Source organism: Elephantulus edwardii, unplaced genomic scaffold (genome assembly GCF_000299155.1).
Source record: "Elephantulus edwardii isolate Elephantulus edwardi_28Jun2011 unplaced genomic scaffold, EleEdw1.0 scaffold00080, whole genome shotgun sequence".
NCBI classification, from domain to species: Eukaryota; Metazoa; Chordata; class Mammalia; order Macroscelidea; family Macroscelididae; genus Elephantulus; species Elephantulus edwardii.
Genome location: NW_006399830.1, coordinates 13,992,127 through 14,013,868, shown reverse-complemented (window position 1 = coordinate 14,013,868; position 21,742 = coordinate 13,992,127). Strand labels below are relative to the sequence as shown.

At 47.0% G+C, this 21,742-nt stretch overlaps 2 protein-coding genes across 2 annotated transcripts in view; both read left to right on the top strand.

Moving 5' to 3' along the window:
* The window catches only part of MUC12 (mucin 12, cell surface associated), a 12,181-nt gene extending 2,792 nt beyond the window's left edge, over positions 1-9,389 (top strand). The window contains exons 3-11 of the mRNA XM_006889808.1: positions 2,226-2,327; positions 2,780-2,907; positions 3,876-3,934; positions 5,328-5,479; positions 5,770-5,844; positions 5,974-6,136; positions 7,723-7,884; positions 8,257-8,327; positions 9,238-9,389. Coding sequence (XP_006889870.1) covers positions 2,226-2,327; positions 2,780-2,907; positions 3,876-3,934; positions 5,328-5,479; positions 5,770-5,844; positions 5,974-6,136; positions 7,723-7,884; positions 8,257-8,327; positions 9,238-9,389 — 1,064 coding nt within the window. The remainder of the gene's footprint in view (positions 1-2,225; positions 2,328-2,779; positions 2,908-3,875; positions 3,935-5,327; positions 5,480-5,769; positions 5,845-5,973; positions 6,137-7,722; positions 7,885-8,256; positions 8,328-9,237) is intronic.
* A 203-nt stretch (positions 9,390-9,592) lies between these two features.
* Positions 9,593-21,742, top strand: part of LOC102851284 (location of vulva defective 1-like) — a 14,663-nt gene continuing 2,513 nt past the window's right edge. The window contains exons 1-5 of the mRNA XM_006889807.1: positions 9,593-9,596; positions 10,038-10,123; positions 10,841-10,874; positions 19,077-19,178; positions 21,630-21,728. Of these exons, the coding sequence (XP_006889869.1) occupies positions 9,593-9,596; positions 10,038-10,123; positions 10,841-10,874; positions 19,077-19,178; positions 21,630-21,728 (325 nt within the window). The remainder of the gene's footprint in view (positions 9,597-10,037; positions 10,124-10,840; positions 10,875-19,076; positions 19,179-21,629; positions 21,729-21,742) is intronic.

Genomic DNA, 21,742 nt, shown 5'->3' with positions numbered 1-21,742 from the left:
CCGCGGGCACCGGGCCTTCTCCAGCCTCCACAAGCCCCGGGGAGCCGGTGACCGAGCCCACTCCCTCGGGTCCAGGCGGCTCCCTCCCCACCCCCACCCCCACCGGTCACGGACAAACCACCACCTCTCAGCCTGCGTCCTCCCACGCCGCTTCCCTGGGAAGCCCCAGCAGAGTCTCGACCACCGTGGCCTCCTTCCAGCCTACAGACACCACTGTCAGTCGGCAGGACTTCGGGTCTACCCTGGTTTCCGCTGCATCTGGATCAACATTGACATCTCAATATTACGATATTAGTAGCATTGGAATTGTTTTTTCATCTTTCAGTCCTAGTCAAGCGTCAGCTAGTCTTACCACCTCTACATCTCATCAGTCATTTCATACCTCCAATGATCATCCTCCATATTCTCCATCCTTGGAAATAACAACCACTCTCTATCAATCTACAGAAAGGCAGTTCTCATCACCATTGTCCCCTGGATATAGCTACAGTACACACAATGTAAATTCTTTTACTCCATCAAATCCCAGTTATATCCCCACTACTGAGTCCTATTTGGAAGAGTCATCCACAGAGTTGACAGATCCATCCATAGTCCCCACTGTCCTTTCTTCTGTGTCAGATTCTAGAATTTCTTCTAATGCTACGTATACCACAATATTTGGGAATTCAGTTTCCTCTTCAAGTCCTTGGAAACCACTTTCCACTTCATATGTCTCAGGACAAACCCTCAGCTCAGTTACCAGACTAGATACAACTCCCACCAGCACCTCTTCCTCTTTTAGTCCTACGTATTTTTCATGGACCTCTACTACCAAGGGTTTACATAATCCTTTATCTACCTTAAGTCCCAGTGACTCTTTCACCAGCTCTATTCTTCAGGGACACATTACTACATCACTTCCTCAAAGAACTTCCACCGTGTACCCTACTATTGAAGATGTTTCCACACCAATCTTTGCTCCCTCTTCTCGTAGCACTGAAATGGCAAATCCTTCTTCTTCACTAATATCCAGTGAAGTCTCTCCCACCTTTATCATTCCTGATGAAACAGCCTCAAGTTTCACCTCCCAGCCCACTCAGTATACAACTGGTTTTGATATGTCTGAGGATACAGCTCGTTCTGAAATATCCTCTGCTGTTGGCATTAGGAGTCCTTCAACCTCTTTCAAACCTGGAGCAGAATCAACCAGCTCTGCTGTCTCAGGACAAGAGGTCACTCTATTCAGTGAAAAATCCACAGATCATATCACCATCTCTGATTCTTCCCAATTCACAGACTCATATACAACCACCTTTACCAATGTTAATGGAAGCACTGTATCCACATCAAGTTCTAGCAAATTCTTTACCACTTCAGATCGTCATGGAGAATTGTCCACATCCTCTATTATGGGATCCACTGTCATGACAACCTTTTCAGATTTGTCAGAGTACACATACTCACCTCACAGTATTTCATCTCCTCCTTCAAGCAGTAATGGATTTGAGCAAACAGCCACCACTGTCAGGGATGGATCTACAATCTTCCAAACAGTCTCAACTTTGTCAAACCAAGCAGTGTCTGCTGGTGGCTCCCACACCACAGTCCTTGGTGCTTCCTCTTCAGAGTCAACTATCCCTGGGTTCCCTTCTGGGCCAGTCTCTGATTCTTCTTCAGCCATTCCAACTTCTCCTTTTGTTCTCTCACTTCCTTCCACTTCACCTGACTCCGGCACCTCTCCAGTCCCTGGCTTCAATATCACTCCAAGTACTTACACCACTGTGATGATATCACACTCTCCAACTATGACACTAAGTAAGTCTTATTGATGTCTCTCTATGGTCTTTCCTCCTCATCTCTCCTCACCTGTTGAATCCACTCTGACTTGTTTGTGGCATTCTTTTTCCATATGTCCAGCTATCTAGTCATCAGTGTCCATCACCCATGTTCATAGTTTCTGTCCTCTTTTGATGTGTAAGACTTCCCCTCTTTTAATATCCTCTTGTATCATTTCTATCTTCTCTGTTGTTTTTCTTAACGTTTCACTTCCCTGCACTTACCTTCTACTCTCTTCATTCTCTTGGGGATTGGGATGGGGCAGGGGTGTATCAGCTAGATGCATTATCATCTGGATTCATCTCCCACTTTCAGTGTAATGTCAGGGTGGTGGGAACTGGAAAGGGAGCCCATGTTTTGGTCTCTCAGACTTCCTTAGTGACCACTGCAAATTCTACCTTTCACAGGACATTGCGAGAACGGGGCTACCTGGGATGGAAACAAGTGTGTCTGTCCGCAAGGCTTCAGTGGACCCCAATGCCAGTCCCTCTTGGAGTTCATCTTCATAGGTAATTACCTTTATCTGAGCCTTGCAGACTTTCCTCAGGCCCCTTAAATCATCTAAAATAGGATGGCAGGGCCAGAATGGATCATCCACTACCATGAAGGGAAATGAGATAATGTGATTTTTGCAGACTACACTGCAGTCAGAACATGACCCTTTCTTCTGCTCCTCAGGGCATTTTCCATCAGCTTACCTATTTCTTTCTCATGATGTTTTTATCCTAACCCATTCTGAAGCCCTCATTTTCGTTCTTCCTGGGTCCTGATCCTGGTCAGCTCCTCGCACTACTCAGAAATAAGGGGCAGAAGTCTCAGCAATCTCACCTGCCTCTTGATTTTCTAGCCTCCTGTCTGCCCACTTCCTCCATATTCAAGAGGCCAAAGGCAAAGAAATAAAGTATTTCTGAAGACATTGCTAAGAAGTTGTTTTCTCACCAAAATGAACCTCTTCCCACAGATATCCCTGAAAGAATCAATGCCACTTTATCTCTGCTACTGAAAGTGACTTACAAGAATTTTACAAAAGATCTGGAGAACACATCTTCCGAGGCATACCAAGATTTCATGGAATTTTTCAAGGAGCGGGTAAAGCAAGGGAAGCCCAAATTGCCCAGGGTGAAAGTCAGACGGGAGAGGTGGTAGTATGCTATCTCATTCTGACTTATCTGACTTTCTTGCTTGGTGGTGTTGTTAAGTGCTATTGAGTTAACTACGGCTCATAGCAACCCTATGAGCAACAGATCTGAACTTTGCCCTGTCCAGAGCTGTCACGATCTCTTTTATGCTCAAGCTTATTATTGTAGTCATTGAGTCAATCCAGCTCCTTGAGGGTCTTTCTCTCTTTGGCTGACTCTTTCTACCTTTCCCAGCATGTTGTCTTTTTCTAAAGACTGGTCCCTCTCGACAACATGCCGAAAACGTGTGAGGTTTCACAATCCTTACCTCTAAGATGCACTCTAGTTGTACTTCCTCCAAGAGAGATTTGTTTGTTCTTTTGGTAGTCTGTGGGATATTCAGTCCTTCTTATAAAACCACAATTTAAAAGGCATCAAGGGGAGCTCTGATGGCCTAGTGGCAGGGAGCTGCAACTACAATCCCAGAGGCTCATGGTTTGAATCCTCTAGATGCTCTGCCGGGGAAGGCGGGACAATCTCCTCCTGTACCAGTCAGATCTGATTTGACAGTACACTCACACACAAAAATAATAAAATAAAAAAAATAAAAGGCATCAAATCTTCTCTAAGTGTTATTCATTGTTAAACATTCAGAAGCAAAGGAAGCAATTGAAAATGCCATGGATTACATCAGACACAACTTTAACTGATGTCCTTGCTCTATAGATCCCCCTGAGAGGTGGTCTTCTGAGAGGTGATAATTCTTGAGTCCACTCTGCCAAAATCCTGAGCAGAGAGGGCATCCTGTGCTTTCTCCCCCTTACTCCTATGGGCTAATACAGGGAAGAGATTCTGTGACTGCCCCTAAGGCAGGGAACAGAGTCACTATAGCCTCTATCCCTATGTGAAGAAAGATCTCAATTGCTTTCTTTCTTCCAGATGAATGAGGTTTACAAGGACGTTCTCGCTTATAGAGGTGTCAACATTACAAGATTACTGTGAGTATGTAGAAGGGCAGCTTTCTAGATTGTGGGAAGCACCTCTCTCTTCCTTTTTCAGTCTCCTCCCAAGATCAATGGTTAGAATATTTCCGTGGGAGAGTCAGAGGGGTCATCTGACCCAAGGAAACACCCAAGGCCCTTAAGACAATTTATTCCTTAGTCTTTATTTCAACAAACACTTTACTGAAAGTCTACCCTATAGCACAAGATAGTTCAAGGTTCAGATTTGTGGTTCATAGGGTTGCTGTGAGTTGTATTTGACTCACTGACCCCTAACAACAACACTAACTCTATGCCAGCCCCATGCTAGGTGCTACAAACACAGTGGTCTCTACCTTTGTGGAGCTTAGAGACGCAGGGCACAGACAGCAAACTGGTTGTACAGACTAGTTGAAGCTAGAGCACAGAAGGCACAGGGTACCATTGGAGACCTGGAGGAAGTCCTTCCTGGGAGAAGTCACAGCTAACCTAAGGCTAGGGAGACGAGCTATGATGAACTTGGGAAAAGAAAAGGAGAAAGACAGTATTATGGCAGAGGGAATAGAACCCAAAGGGGAGAGATAGGAGGGCTGTTCCAGAAGGGCTGACTACAGAAAGAAAAGAGGGTCAGGAAGGGAGAGAAGGCTGAAATATAGCCCATATCAAGTTACTTAGACTTTGGCACATTGACAATTAAAGCCTATAATTGCTATTGGGTGGGTGGATCAGCTTACCATCAGCATAGAAATACCCAGAAAGAAAGTCACAGGTTGAGTCAGGAACAAGCAGAAAAGGCAGAAAACCCAAAAGAGACTGGGCAAAAGCAGAGGAGTAGGCAGGATTTGGGGGGGGGGGTGCATCCCAGGGACTGGGGAAGAGATGGCTTCAGAAAGAAGAGAAGCAACACCATCCAGGACCCTTGGCACATGGAAACTCGGAGTCCTTCACCCATCCCTCCCCCTGTCCACTGCCCCATCTCCATTTGGGCTCTGGATTTTGTGAAGTCCACTCCTTCCCAACTTCTATGACTTCGCCTCCAGAGCTCTTTCCTCAGCAGCCTTACCGCCATCTAATAAACCTCTGGGTTGGAAGCTACGTTTCTAAGCAAACTCATTCTTAATTTTAAAGAATTCACTTATTTGATTTTTAAAAACATAATCCGAGGGCTTCTATTTTTTTTTTTTTTTAAGTATTTGGATGGATTTTACCTACTGACGTGGATTGTGCTCACTGACTATCCAAGATCTTAAAAATCATTCTGCCCAGCTTGTGCCGCCTGGATTGCCAGCTGTTCTAGGGAAGGGTCTCTGTTTTCTGCCTCTGGGTCATGTGGTTCACCCATCCCCTTCTTTCCTCCTCCTGCCCTACCGGCTGGGAGTCTGGCATGATGGGCGAACACTCTCTGTTTCAGGAGTGGCAGCATCGTGGTGGAACACAATGTCAACCTTGAGGTCAACTACACTTTAGATTATAAGAAAGTGTTTAAAAAGCTTGTTAACATTGTAAGGAAAAAGATTGTTAATGAAACCAGAAAGGCAGTTGAGGATCCTGACAAGTGCAAAGGTAAGACCTCCTGGAGAGCCCTTGACAGCGGTGGGGAAAATTCCAGAGGGGCTGTTAGGAAGGTTTAGTGTCTCCTCCTTGCCTCATTTAGCTTCTGGAAGCTGGGCTCAGGGCGCCTTCCTCGACCTTCCAAGCCTCAGGCTGAAAATGTCAGCATCTCTGATTTCTTGCTGAGTGTCTGAGATGGACCCCAACAAAGGGCGTGGTATAGAGGGATGGGGAGGACCAGCCACACTTAGGGGGACCAACACGTGCATCCTTGTTTTGCTCTTTTCCACTCTCCCTGGCAGATGCCTCGGTTTTCTGCTATAGTGAGGAGGCCACAACAGTATCTGAGACCCCGAAACTGAGCTTTGACCCCCATGGTATGCAGCACAAGGGCAGGAGGAGGGCAGGGAGCGGGGAGGGCGTGCAGAGTGTGGTTGTGAAATGTAAGGAGGTGTGTATGGGCCTTTTTAGCTCAGCTGATGACTGCTCTTGACTCCTCCCCTCAGAGCAGTGCATGAGAATGGCTGCAGAGGGCTTTGCCCAGTTCTATTATGTGGACGAGCTGGACGAGAAACTGGCCTGCGTAACCAACTGCACTCCTGGGACAAGGACACAGCTGAACTGTCACCATGGCACCTGCCAGCTGCAGCGCAGTGGTCCCCGCTGTGTGTGAGTGTTGCCCAACCCCAGCCCAGGGCCCGTCCTCTCTGAAAGGAGGGCAGGTGGCGGTGGACAGAGTTTGGAAGGTGCCCCTTCCCTTGCTCCTCTCCCCACATCAATCTGGGTGTCCTCTTCTCATGCCCTCCTCCTCCCTCTGGTTTCTCAAGACACACTCACCCCCCACCCCCCCCACCCCGTGTGGAGAAGTAGACACAGATTCCTAGGCAGGGACATTCTAGGGCTCATCACTCCCATTCTCTGCATCATCAATTTCCAAATCTATACCTCTATATGCTTCTGTCTCTACTTCTATACTTATTGTTGTTGTGTACCATTGAATCAGAACCGAGCCATAGCTGACCCTCCAGTGGGTTTTCAGAGGCGATGACTGCATGGGAAGAGACTGCCCAGCCTTTTCCTGTGGGGCAGCTGGTGGATTCAAACTGCGTGCCTTCAGGATTACAGCACAGATTCTTACCATTAGGCCACCAGAGCTCCCTTCTATACCTATACCTGTACCTGAACCTGAACCTGTACCTATACCTTTACCTATATAAGCTCTGGTGGCCTGGTGGGAAGAAGCTGTGCTGCAATCCTAAAGGTACGTGGCTCGAATCTGCCAGCGGCCGCCTGGGAAAAAGATGGTCAATCTCCTCCCATGTGATTACTGCCTCTGAAAATTCACTGGAAGGTCAGCTATGGGTCAGTTCGACTGGATGATACACACAACAACAAAAACAACAGTACCTGTATCTGAGTTCTGTCTCCACTTCTATACCTGTATCTATATCTGAACTCTGGTGGTTTAGTGGTAAAGAATTGCGCTGCCAACACAAAGGTATGCAGTTTGAATCCAAGAGCTGCTCTGCAGGAGAAAGATGGGCAATCTCTTCCCATGTGATTAACAGTCTAGGAAAACCTGCTAGCGGGTCAGTTCTGACTTGTACTCAATAATAACATAGCATCAGGGAGTCCTGGTGGTGCACATGGTTAAGCACTTAGCCACTAGCTGAAGGCTTTATCCATTTGAACCATGTGGTGGCTTTGTGGGAGAAAGACCTGACCCGCTTAAGTAAAGGCGACGGCTGGATGGGTCACTCTGAGTCAGAGTCGACTCGACAACACCTAACAACGATAACAACAGCAGCAAGATCGCAACAGTAAGAGCTAAATCATCAGCTTCCTTTACGTCACATCAGTCCGGCTGCTACTATCACCTCCGGCTGTTCTGGGCTCTAAGTTCAGGAGATCATAAATTAAAGAACAAGATATGAAACCTGATAACAGGCTCGTCCAAGTGCCAGCTCCTCAAAGATTAAGTGCGCAAAACACTGTGAATCTCAATATTTTCAAATCCCTCTGCACGCTGGCCATTCCGAGTCCTGTTCTGCAGCTCCCTCCCCTGTGCTATCCTCCCTTCTCTCCACTCCCACCCCTGACGCTGAGGGAATCACGCACCTCTCTTGGAGGGTATCCAGGGCCTTGTTGTCAGGGGCTGTCACATCAGTTCCCACTCAGAACGTGCCTGGGGCATTCATTTCTCGTTTGGGGAGTGGGCGTGAGGAACGGCTCACCCTGAGCATGTGTGTCCCCAGGTGCCTGAACACTGACACACACTGGTACTGGGGAGAGACGTGTGAGCGGAGCACTCAGAAGAGCCTGGTGTATGGGATCGTGGGGGCCGTGGCAGGGATGCTGGTGCTACTGGTGGTCACCATGACCATCTACCTGAGCCGGATGCTAAGGAAACTGCAGAGGTGAGGCTTTGCCAACACCACAGGCCCTGAGACTCGAGGTGTGGAGAGGGACGCCTAGCAGGCTGGCCTCTGAATGCCCCAGGCCTAATAGAAGGAGCGTCCACTTTGGGGAGCGCCCAGGCCCCCTTCCAAAACATGCCCTGAAAACCACAGGTCCCAAGGTAGTCCCAGAAGGTCTCAAGGCCACATACATGCAAGTGAAGGGCAGTGCCTGGCATGGGGGGGACAGGCTGTGGTCAGGGTCTCTTCATTTTCTTCTGTTGTCACCATCATGGGCAGAGACAAATCCACTCGAGGTAGCTCTGCCTTCTGGTTTCTCTGCCTCCATCTCATGCCACCAGCTGCTAAGACTCATGGCAATTCTGTTGACAGGGAGTACAAGATATCACAAGAATGGCAAAAAGAAGTCCCAGGAAGTTTCCAGAACACACGCATCTGGGAAGGTACCTCACATCAGAATAAGGGTTGGGGCAGAGCTGAAGAGTAAAGGAGAGGAAGGAAGGTGCCCAGGCCCTGACTGTGGACGACATGGGTGTTCTGATATCCTGATGTGCTGCAGCCAGGAGGGGCCGTGGGCATCCTGCCTTCCTGGCCCACACCTGCTGCTACAGCCAGGTCCATGTACCTCTTTGCTCAGCTGCTCTGGTGACTCCAGGACTGACAGAATCCAAGTTCTGCTGACTCCTGACCGAGATCCCCCATGAACAGCCCCTGCTGACCTTCCAAACTTTTCTCCTGCTCTTCCCCTTCCTTCAAGTGGGAAGAGAGGCGGGTGGAGGCACTGTGACAGACAGACCTCAGGGTCTTCACCAACAGATAGGAGTGGGAGGAGCAGGAGAGCTCTAAGATAGAGGCCTAGAGACCAAAGGGACCCATCTGCTGGGGCAGGGGGCAACACAGTGTCCAGTTAGAGACAGGAAGACAAAGAGCATAGGCTGAGGGTCAAGCTCTGGGGAAGGTTCCGGAAAAACTGCCTGTTATAGTTACTATTATTGCTGCCACTAGATTCAGGGCTTTCTTATCCCCACCACCTTCGGCACTCCCCTCTTGGCCACACCAGGGTCCTTCCTCCTGATGACCCCTGACCCCAGCCATCGCCTCCTAGAAGACTGGACCTGCCTGCTCAGCTAGGACTTTTGACCTTGCCTCTGGGCCATACTGGTCAGCCCTCTTCCCCGGTGTGCTCAGAGCAGTTGAGTCCCTTAAATTAATATTAGAGGACAATCTGCAGGAAAATTAGTTCAGGAGATAGCAGGCTGGCTCTTCAAACTTAACTCATTTTAAAAAAAAATCCACTCCCAAGTCCCCCCCCCTTCTCTAGGGCCTCTCTCACCCCAGTGTCTCTCTCTACAGATCAAGGTATAAAGGACAAATACAGCCTAGAATCTGCTTACAGCCACTTCCAGCCCTCCCTAAAGAACATGGACCCTAAAAAAGAGGTGACTCAGGATGTCCCCCTTGGCTGGGAGCTGTCCTGTGCCACAACCCCGACCCTCCACCACTGAGGGGGCTGTCCAAGAAGGGTGGAATCAGCTCAGCCATCTGGCTGGCTACCTTCTGCCTCTGCTGGAACCTCAATTCTGGAGGCAACAGGAGATCGGGCAGGAGCTGGCCACCTCTCAGTATCCTTGTGACCGCTCCCTTGTCTCCCCCTCCCTCCTCCTCCCCAGATCCACATTCAGAGGATGAAGATGGTGAAACCGGCTCCATGGGTGGGAGAGCTCAGCTAACTAGCGCCCTGTGTCCCAAGGCCCCTGTTTGTGAAGAAGAAATGGAAGTCAGATGCTGGGGTCACAACTGGAGCACCCCAAGCAGGCACTATCCCATCTCTTTCCAGGCACTAGCTGTGGAGTTGGGTGGGGCTATGAGTCAGCCCCCCTCAACCCTAGCCCCCTCCGCCCAGGAGCCAAAGCTGGGCTCAGTCGCCTGGGCATCTCTGTTTGCTCTTCTGGTGACTCCTCACTCTGGAATTTTCCATAAATAAAATAAGCAATCCTGAAGTGCAGAGTCTAAAATGAGTCTTTCCTTCTGCCCCTCCCCCCCTTACCCTGTGGGGCCGTGGGCTTCCTCCAGGCTCCTTGCCTGCTAGAAAGCTCCTCCCAAGGGTGTGCCAAACCTGAGCATGGGGATCTAGGCCTTTCCTGTGCCCACAGACAGGGTCCCTGCCTGCTATAGGCCATACACCCAGGCCCACCTCTTCCCGTGCCTCTGTGCAGTCAAACCCCCATCCCAGGCCCAGGTGGGGAGTGGACCTCAGATTAAAATGAGAATCCCCTGGGGACAAAGGAGTGAGCAATAGGCTCTGTTGACCCTAATGGGATTGGGGGGTGGGGTGGGCAAACTTCCTGCTGAGCCCACAGACCACTGGACCTACCCATCTGAGAACGTCTAGCCATCTCAGGGCACCCTGTATTCTGACTGCCCATGTGACAATAAAGAGAGCTAGAAAAGGATGATGGGGAGGGTCTCCACCCCAGGGGCCCCCTCCCTGCTAGAGCCTGAGCTCCTTCAGTTAGATCCCCACCTCCTGCCCCTTCCAGAGGTCTCCAGGGTCTTCTCCTTCTTTTTCCTGGCTGCCTCAGACACTGTCATCACTGCCAAATGACTGGGTGATAAGTAGTCAGTCTTCATCCTGGGTGCTGCCACTGCCTAAGTCAGGACTTCCCCTCCCCTCCCTCTGCCCTTTGGCCCAGGATAACTAGACAGACCCCACACCCCCAGTCATGAGCACAAGCTCATTTACTCACTCAGATTTGGGCCAACCCCCAGATCCTCAGCTTTTCAGGGGTCAAAGGGCTCCTGGGGCCCTATTTATTTCTGGATTTCTTTGTCTGACACTCACTTCACCAGCTCTCCACAAGTGAGGGTGCAGGGCAAGCGCTCAGCTTTCCAAGTGCTGATGTCAAGGCTGGTGATGATTGCGCTTTGCCTACTGCCCCTGTCCCTTACCCTCCAGGTCCTGACCATCCAGGCCTATGCTGCCCAACAAGGTGAGTAACTTCATCCCCGTTTGCCCCAGGATGTTTCTAGGTACAGCTGAACCCCTCTATGCTCCTTGAATCTCTTTATCCCTGCCTGTGTGATCTGGGGAACAGCTTTAAGGTCAACTGATCAGAGTCTTCCCTGGCTCCATCATTCTGCCTTTCTCTCTGATCTTTAGTTTCCTCTCCAGAAACTGAGCACCAAGATGCTCACCTCTCAGGGTTGCTGCCTGGATTAAACGGCATTCCCCGAGCACTATTCACTGTGGATTTATGCTGGCTCAGCGGATGCTTCAATCACTCTCATCTCTATCTCTCATCCTTTTAACAACAGCCTGCATTCAAGCTGGGGTCCTCCTCATAGCACACAAGACCAATGGCGGAAACCTCTGTTTGGTCTCAGTCTTGTCCTGGTCATTTCCACATCCTGCCCCCATCACCCCAACCTGATTTATGTCCCCGGATATCCCAGGGCTGCCAGGTGTCCCAGAAACAGGAGAGAGGCCTTTACTATAGTCAAGCAGACATAAGACTGAGTTTCTGGGAGCCTCTATTCCAATCCTATCACCAAGACGCTTTACGCCTTTGGACAACTCGGCTCCTCTTGAACCAATTCCTGCCTGTTAAAAACCAGAGACTGAGCTTCTTTCAACTCTGCTGGAAGTCCTCGGCTGTGAGGACCAGGCTTAGGTCAGCAGATGACAGCAGGTCCCTGAATGGACCCTCCGGGACTCCCCTTCTGCCTCTCATCTGCTGTCAATGTCAAAGAGAAGGGGGACTAAGGCAGAGAAGAGCCGGGATTCCCAAACCCTCACGATGCTATTCTAAGGCTGTCTGGATGAGGAGGGAAGAGGAATCGAGGTAGTAGCACAGGTTTCTCGCCTTATCCAGAAGATTTTACTCAATCCTGCATGTCTTGGACTTTGTCCTGCCTTGAGCTCATAGCACTAGGAGTGTGTGTGTGTGTGTGTGTGTGTGTGTGTGTGTGTGTGTGTGTGTGTAGGGGCAGTGGGGAGAGAGTCTCCTGATTCCCTGGCCCCAGTTCCAGACTGGCTTGTCTCCAAGGAGGAAATGCTGGAGGGTGGGGGGAAGTAGAGAAACAATACCTGAGCCTAACCTTGAATTTGGGAGACTCTCTTGCCTCATTTGGCTTTTTGCTTCCCTCATTGTTCAAGTCCAGATGGAAGGTGGATTGGGTGACAATGGAGAACAAGGGGATACAGGGAAAGAGGCTGATGGGGGGGGGGCGGGGGACACAGTGGCTTGGCCTTGCCCTAGAGAGCTAACTTCATGACCTGCGCCTTGCTACGATGCAGACTCCCAGAATGATGAGCAGTTGGCTTATTGTTGCTGTTGTTCTGCACTGTTGAGCTGGAACCCACCCATAACTGATCCTCCAGCAGGCAGCAGGTTCTGAGGACGTAAATTGCAAAGGTGGAGATTGCCTATATTTCTCTCTTGGTGAATTTGAACCGTGTGCCTTTAGGTTGAAAGTACAACTCCTGACCGCTAAGCCACTTTGACTCTCTGTCTGAGCGCTAGCTATGCCTTTCAGAGCCTCTGGAAATGTGTCTCAAAGGAGACACGCAGGCACGGTGATGGAGGAGAATACTCCTGGGCCCTCTCACCTCTCCACCTGACTATGCTCTGCTTTCTTCTCCTTCTCCTCTTTCTCTCTTTTTTATCCTTTTGCCTCTCTCCTTTTTCTTCTTCCTGCCTCTTCCTTCTGCTGATCTTGCTCTCTCCCCATGTCCTGATGAGTATAGCTTTTTTCCCCCATTTCAGCCTCAATCTTCCTTTCTGTAAAATAGGATGTTTCCAACTCTCCACTCCTGCATTAGGGTTCTGTGGTCACTGCTTTCCCTCCTCGCTGTCCTCAGCCTGGGCTTGGTTTGTCTCTAGGGTCATAGCCAACCTACAGAGGCATCTGACCCTCCCACACCCTCTTTGTGGACCTAGAGCCTCACACCTCCTCAGTGATCTGTGTCTGGGGTGCCAGCATGGGTGTGGCTCTGGTAGAAGAGGCTCATGACCTCTCTCTATAGCAACCCTCCTTCCAGTGAATGCTGATTACATCTCACATCAGTGACACGGTGTCTTCTCGGTCCAGTCTTGCCCTGTTCTGGTGTCTTCTTAGTCCCACACCCAGCATAACGTAACCAAGGTCTGGAGCTTAGTCACCTGTGATAGAAAGTGTCCTTCCCCCTTTCCTACCCTCCTTCCTACCCTGTACTAAACCCTTTGTCCACTCTTTCTCTACCACCATTCTCCTCTTCTGCCTTCTGCTAAGTCCAAGGGACACACTCCAACATGGCAAGGGAGCCCCAAGCAGTGGACTCTGTGAGCCCGAATATTGCCACCTAATAACACAGCCGTTGCTTTCTGTGGTCTGACCCCTCTCCCACTTCATCCCCCTGAAGATCTCTAGAGCCTTTTGTCCTCTTGGGTGCCCTCTCTACACCTTCAGGAGAGTCAAAAGGGCGAGAGCTACTGGGGAGGGGTGTGCTGAGGGCTTTAGGTGCAGGGTGGGACTGCCAGACTTCTCCACCAGGGGAGAGTGTCTCACCCCACAGAAGGCAATGGGGGAGCCTCAGGCAGAAGGCAGAAAAGGAAGAGAACTGGCTGTCCCCGGGAAGGCAGTGCTCAGGGAAGGTCTCAGCATTCTCTCTGGATGCAAGGAGATAATGATGACATCTCACTTGTCTTCACATGGGCCTGGCTTCCAGGGCCAAAGGGAAGACTGCTGGCAGCCCTGCCTTGACTGGCATGAACTAGAGACACAGCCTCTGTACTTCCACTGGTCTGGGTGAGGGATTCTGTGATGGGTATTGGCTCCTGGTGGGTTGGCCATTTTTTTTTGTTGTTGGCACATGAGCAGATCCAGAGGCCCAAGAAGAGGATGCGGGAACCCTGAGGTGGGGAGCACTCAAGGGCAGAAGCCATCTGCTAGGGTTTTAGTACTCTGACAAGTAGCATGCCCTTCCTGTAATCCTGCAGGGCCCACGAGGCAGGACTGTGTGACTCACATGACAATGAGTCCCGAGGCTCCTATAATTGCTCCAATTTACCACCCAGAGCCAGGAACGGCCCAGGAAAGAACAGGGATGGGCTGGTGCGGGAATACCTGCTGCCCAGCTGACCTGGCCGTGAGGACTGATGGCCTGGGAGCCATAGGGCACTTTGCTATATTAGTGGGTCTTCTCTGCCAAGGCGGCAGCAATACTGAACTTGTAGTTGCCGAGTGATGGATGGTCTGGAAGTTCCTCACTTGGTTCTAGGCAGCACCAACTACACAACTTACAGGGTCAGTGCAGATGAAAGATTATGGAGAATATAATGATGACAATGTTAAAGTATTAAACTAATCTCCAAAGTAATCTCTGTGTGGCGTTCGACGAACCACACATTCCAAATATCTGGAATCCACTAGCCCTCTAGGAATTTATTATAATAAACTGGGTTTGAAAAGTAAATCCAAAAGTATCGTCACAGGTCACTCACTTACAGAAATGATCATTTGAGTGGCGCCAAGGGTGGGGCACTTGTAAACCTTTTATTATGTCTTTAAATAGTTTTGTTTATTTTTTAGCACCAGTTGCTTGGTTAAGGGTTTTGTGGATGTTGTTGATGTTTTTGTATGCCAGTTTTATTTTCCCCTTCTCCAAATTTCCTGCTTCTTCTTTTTATTATTATTATTATTACTATTCTGGTTTATTTACAAAGTTCGTGTACATTGTTTTTTACACCGGGTGTTTCCCTTTTGCTTTCATCACCTCTCGCTCCACCCATCAAATTGTGTGATCCTATGATTAACCACCCCTGCACAAGGGGGTTTTTAGCCTACTGTTCTGAACATTTTCCCTCAAATTTTTACTTTGAAAAAGATCAAACCTACAAAAGGTCATAAGAATAATATTTTCTCCACAAATTTCTAAAACATTTCGAGTGTTTCCATAATGCTGGTATTTTGGCTCCAGCTCTGTCACATTTCTTTTGCCTTGGATGCACCTGGTATGCAGCCTGCCTTGGTTTTTCTTTTTTCAAATTTTTTTTGGTTTTTTTTTAACAGTATTTTTTGAAGAGCAGAAGTTTTACATTTTCATCTGCAATTTGGGTCCCTTTTCTCGCTGGTGTGCCTCTACTAAACCTATTACACAAATAGAACACATCTCTAACTAATGTCTTCATCTGATAAATCTAACATACACGTCAGTTTTTATTGGCTTCAATAGATTAAATGTTCTCATGAATCATATTTTCCCGTCTCTTCATAAGACAATCTGATTAGATACTGGTGTGAAATTTCACCTTGTTGGGAGCTGGGCCTTTTTGTATTCCTAGAAATCTTCTTGAGTCTTGTTCTGAGGTTCGGTCAAGTTACTTGAAAACAGTTGGGTTCTTTCTGTTCTTTTTTTATCATTTCAAAGGTGGACCCAGAGAAACACTCTGTATAGGGCAGATTATCTTTCACTACTGAAGCAAGAGGAAACTCTGGTGGCCTAATGGGTAAAGAGTTGTACTCCCAACCCAAAGGCATACAGTTTGAATCCACCAGTTGCTCTGAGGGAGAAAGATGAGCAATGGCCTTCCGTTCGATTTACAGCTTCTGACAATCTTCTGGAGGGTCAGCTATAAATTGGTTCTGACTCAACGGTACATAACAACAACCAAAGACCATCCCAAGTACTCGACACAATCAATGCCCTGTGAATGAGGACGCCTTCAGTTTGGATAGGTGGGCGCTCTGGTGGCCTAGTCCACAGGGAGTTACCTTGCTAACTCAAATGCCACACATCTCCAGGCATTTGAGGTCACCAGCGGGAACTAGGGAGAAAGATGGGCAATCTCCTCCTGTGTTATTTATAATCTCAGAAAAGCTGCGGGAGAATCAATTTTAACTTGATGGAAATGAGTTTAAGTTTGAACAGGAATAAGGACTGTTCTCCTGCTCCCTTTAAGCTTTTTAGATGGGGTCCCTCCACCCCCCATGTCTTAGGCAGTTCCCTCAAATGCATGCACTGGTCAGTACTATGCTAAATATTCCAGGAGGATGCTCTGCGGTCTCTAAGCCTCTCTGCACAGTTCTCTCCTCCCTGGTTACTCTTTCCTATGAACTATATAGATGCATCTCCTTCGTGCTGGGAGCACTTACTTTGTTTGGCATATATTTGGTCAAGGATATGTCTATTTATGTATTTAAATGTGATGCAAATATGTCCGCCTTTGGGGTAGAGTGGGAGCCCTGGTGGAGCGGTGGGTTAAGTGATGGACTGCTAACTGTAAGACTGGCTGTTTGAACCCAGCAGGAGCTTTTCTAGGGAAAGCTGAGGCAGTCTGCTCTCATTATGATTCCAGTCTGGAGAGCCCAGGGGGGACTTCTGTCCTTTCCTGCAGGGTTACTATTGACCTGACTTGATAGCACTGGAGATTTGTTGGTTTTTAGGTACATTAAAACATATAGGGGACAAAACAGTAAACATGTTAGTTATAAGCAAACATCTTAAGAGACTGAATCGCAGGGCCTGGACCTTAGCACCATGGTCTCCAGGGACCTCCAGGTCAATTGGCATAACATGGTTTACAAAGATGATGTTCAATATCCTACCTTGGTAAGCATCAGCTTGGGCTTTGCAAGCTTGCTGGTGACCATCAAAGATGCAAATCTTGGCTTCTCCCTGCCTGGAGTGAAGAAGAGTGAAGAAAATGAGAGATTTAGTCCGAAGTTCAGACTCCACAATCCTCAACCAGAACCATGTGCTACCCAGCTACCATGCAGACCATTCCGGCCAGGGTCACAATGAAGTATCTGTAGACTCAAAGAGAAAGTAAAAATCAGACTCACTGGTCAGAGAGAGGCTGACATACCCCTGAGAGTATGACCCACAGCCTTCTTTCAAACCTAGAACAGAATTCACAGATCAGGTGACAGGCCTGTAAAGTGACTAGGAAGCTCTGGTGGCACAATCTGTAAGACGCTGCCCTACTAACACAAGGAAGTTCAGAAGCCCAGCAGAAGGGCAGCTACAAGTCAGCTTTGACGCCACTATGAAGAATGATTTTCTAAAGTGAATAGGAGTTGTAGTGGAGTATTCTGAAGTGTTGCACTGTTAGCCAAAAGGTGGCACGTCTCCAGCAGTTTAAATCCACCAGTGACTCCAAGTGAGCAGCGTCCTGTTAAGATTCACAGCCTCAGAAATGATAGAGGGTGGCTATGAGTCAGCTCTGACAGCAGTGAGCAATAAAGTGATAAAATGAATAAATAACACCAGAGAGGAATGTACTTCCCAGAACAATTGGCCACGCAAGTCCCAAAGGGCAGCATCTGCAGAAAAACAAAGTCCAGAAGACAGAAAGGGGGAGGAGAGAAAGACAGGGAACAGGAAACCCAGAAAGGAAGTGGCAAGAGTCTTGTTACATTGATGAGAATGCAACTAATGTCCTGGGGAAAGATGGGTATAAATTGTTAAATGGGAAATTTATGTGTTATGTAAACTTTCATCCAAATGACAATGAGGTGCTCACAAAATTAATATATTCTGTCTATTAAGAACAATCCACAATCAAATGGAGAACAATTCAAAAATTTAAATAGGAAACTTAGGGGGCTCTGGTGGCCTAGTAGCAAGAAGCTGTGCTGCAATCCAGAAGGTGTGCAGTTCAAATACACCAGATGCTCTGCTGGGGAAGGAGGTGCAGTCTCTTCCTGTGACAGTCAGATCCAATTTGATGGTACACAACAATTAAAAAAAATTAAATAGGAAATTTAGGGAGGCAGTGTGTTTATGTTAATGTCCAAAGAACAATTTGGGAAATAAGGATAAGAATCGTTGCAGAACTTAATGAATATAGTCAGTACCATGGGATTGTATGTGTTGAAAGTGTTGAATTAGTATATGTTCTGCTTTCTATACACTCAATAACAAAAAGAGAAAATAATTTAAAAGTTAATATATTGTTTATGTATTATAGTCTATATACTCAGTTGTTTAAGAAACAAAATCTTTTCAAGTACTTAAGAAACTCCATAAACATAACAAATTAAATATGTATCTAAAAAATTACTCAGCAAACTAATTCTTTCTAGAATAAATGAAATGTGCAAATTATCTTTAATATAACTGTCTAAAGTCTAAATTAGTTACTCAGTTATATCTTTCCAATAGCAATTATCTGGCTGGTATGTTATTCTAGTAGGCCGAGTTTACTCAAACATCACAAATTTAAGTCCTAAATAGGAAGAGATTCTTTAATACAAAAGCAGTAATACTATGGATTTAGATGTCTTTATGATTTCTAGAGAAATTCTGTATTTTCTAAGGCTAAATGAAATTTCCAACTCCTCTCTGTATAGATTTGAGTGCATATAAGTATTATTAGTTTTATATATATATATATATATATGAGAGAGAGAGATCAGTCTACCTACCCATATCTATATGTGTATCTAAATCTATCTAACTAAAAACATATCAAAACTGGATATAATGGCTCAAACATAGTAGAGGTTGGTTTTTGATTCATTTCTTTCTCTTCCTTTCCTAACAATATAAGTCAGATATTCCTGTTTGGCAGATAGTTTCATGTGGTGATTTAGACATCCAGATTCTTTCTTTTTGAGGCTTCATTGTTGTTGTTGTGCAGCATCTAGTCAGAACCAAGCCAGAGCTGACCCTCCAGTGGGTTCTCAGAGGCAGTTAATCACACAAGACCCATCTTTCTTCTGTGGAGCAGCTGATGGATTCGAACCGTGTGCCTTCAGGTTAGCAACACAACTCTTTACAACTAGACCACCAGAGCTCTCTGAGGCTCCAGAATTCACTTGGACTTTTTCCACCATCTGCTTCCAACTGACAGGAGAGAAGAGCAGTCAGGATCATGAGGAAATTTTATGGATAGGGTCTGAAAGTGACACCCATCAATTGCCCTCATTCCATTGACAGGAACACATCCACTTCCCCTAAATGTTATACTTTAATTGGGGCACTATTTGACATTGCCTTTACCACTCCCAAAACCTGTAAGACTTGTCAGCTCCTACTGATTATTTTCTTGCTTCTTCTCTGTGGGGGAGTATGTCAGTATGTCTGCTTCTTCATCTGTGAAATAGGTAAGCTAGTCTAGGTGCCAGAGCATATTTTGAGACAATGAAGGTTCTCCAGTGAAGAACAAATGTCATAGTGCTAAGAGACTGATTTCTTGGCTCTCTTTCAGATCTCAGCGATAACACAGCTGTTTGGGATGGAGGAGGGTACATCTCTCGGGAGGATCTCCCTAACGTCCGAAGCCGGCAGCTGTTGGAGCTCTCTGGCTCAGGTGAGGTAAAACCAGCCCTGCGTCTACTTGATAGGCCACAAAATCATGCAAAAGGACTGATCTAACCTTTGGCAAAAATAACAAAAGAATATTATTTTATAGCTCATAGCTGCTTGGATTCTGAGAAATTTCCAGGGTGGGAGGGATGCAGTCATGGTATGGAAGAAGAATTAGGCTTAGCCCAATTTATATCACCCTAGAAGGAAAGCTAAGTGAAACCCAGGACAATTATACAGCCATATCTGTATCAATCTCATGAACAGAGGCACCTGTGACCTAAAACAGACCACCTACCACCACCACACTTGAGATCATTTCCTTGTAAAACATATTGACCCAATCACATAATTGTAAAAGTCTTAAATCAGCTCCAAGTCCTTCTGAATCATTTAAATCAAATATGAGTGAAACTTTAGACAAATTCTATCTTGGGGTGGAAACTGGTTGTTGTTAGGTGCCATCAAGTTGAATACATCTCACAGGGACCCTGTGAACAAAAGATCTGAACCCAGCCCTGTCCTGCGCCATCCTCACGCTTCCTGACACACAAGAGCCCATTGCAGCAGTCACCATGTCAGTCCACCTGGTTGAGGGTCTTCCTCTCATTCGCCAACCCTCCACCCTTCCCAGCATCATGTCCCTTTCCAAGGAATAGTAACCTCCTAGCAATATGTTCAAAGTATGTGAGGCGAAGCCTAATCATTCTTGCCTCCAACCAGCACTCCAGTTACACCCTGTCCAAGAGAGATCTAATAGATAGGAATAGATATGTTTTTCATCTATGACCTGTGAAATCCATACTACAAGTTATCTGCTTCCAAAGTACAATGATAGAACTGTCATAAGGTGAATATTTCCATTATAAATATGGTAAGTTGAGGGAAAATTATTTAACTAAATAAGCCCCAAACCCAGCAAAATACATTACATTAGCCCTCAGAGTTTGAGAATAATCCTCTCTTCTCAAGAACATCTGGTCAATTCAACACCTTCTAGAGACTGGGTGTTGTTCACTCCCTCTTGGTTCTCAGTAGAGGCCATAGGCTTAGGATTTCAGCTCTTCCCTGCAAGTCAACCAGGGCTGTAATGCTGTGTCCTCCCCTTTGGAGAACCCAGTACTCCAAGCCCATCTAAGTGTCAACTTTCACTTTCAGTCTTGTTCCTACTTCTGTACCCCATGAACTTAACAGACCCAAAGTATCCAGTTTTGAAGAAGACTTTCATGCTTGCACATCATAATGAAATGCTATATTAAAAATGTGAGTCAGCAAAGACGTGAGTCATCATAGTTTAGGAAGTTTCGATACTATTGCTGATTAACATTAAATGGCCATCTCTCTCTCAATTTATACAACAGGAAGTGAAGCAGGAGAAATAAAGACTGAGAATGGAGCAAAAACACATGATTTGGTGAAGGCCAGTCAATATCTCATAACTCAGTCAACTTCCACTGTTAGAGGAACATCTTCACCTATCAGTTCTATCACTACTACTACAACCGAAGCTACTTCTACTGATCCTAGCTCACCTACTCAAACCTCTGAACAAACCTCGACATCTCCCTCAACATCTACAATGCTCACAAGTGCCAGCAAAATCACACCACCAACAACTTCTAGTGAGACCAATCCAATTATTACCGTAGTCAGTGACACTTCCACAGCTCAGTCAACTTCTGCTGAAGGAGGAACGTCTTCATCTATGATGTCTATCACTACTACTTCAAATGAGGCTACTTCTACTGATCCCAGCTCACCTACTCCAACGTCTGAAGAAACTTCTACATCTCTTTCCACTTCTACAACAGTGACAAGTGCTTCTTATACCACAGCATCCACAAGTTCTACAGGGACTAGTACAGTTATTCCAACTATGAGTGACTCTGACATTGCTCAGTCAAGTTCCACTGATGGAAGAACATTTCCCACTATCACTTTGACCACTATTACTTCCACTGAGGCTACTTCAACTGTTACCAACTCACATACTCCAACATCTGAGCACACCTCATTTCTTTCTCCTACCACAGTGACAAATGGCTCTGACACCACAATATCTACAATTTCTACTGACACCAGTTCACTTACTCCTAATCTGAGTGACACTACCACAGCTCAGTCATCTTCCACTGCTGCAGGAATATCTCCAACCATTACTCCTATCACTACCACTACCACTGACGCGACCTCTACGGATCCCAGCTCATTGACTCCAACAGCTGAGAAAACCTCCATATCTCTTTCCACTTCTACAACAGTGACCACTGCCTCCGACATAACAACATTCACAATTTCTACCAGGACTAGTACACTTACTTCAGCAGTCAGTGACACTACAACAGCCCTGTCAACTTCCACCACTGAAGCAACATCTTCAACTATCACTTCTACGACTTCTACTGCAAGTGAAGCTACCTCTACTGATACCAGCTCACCCACTCCAACGTCTAAGGCAACCTCCACATCTCTTTCCACTTTCACATCAGGGACAAGTACCCCTTACACTACCACACCCATAACTTCTACTGGGACAAGTACACCTGCTCCAACTGTGAGTGACACTAC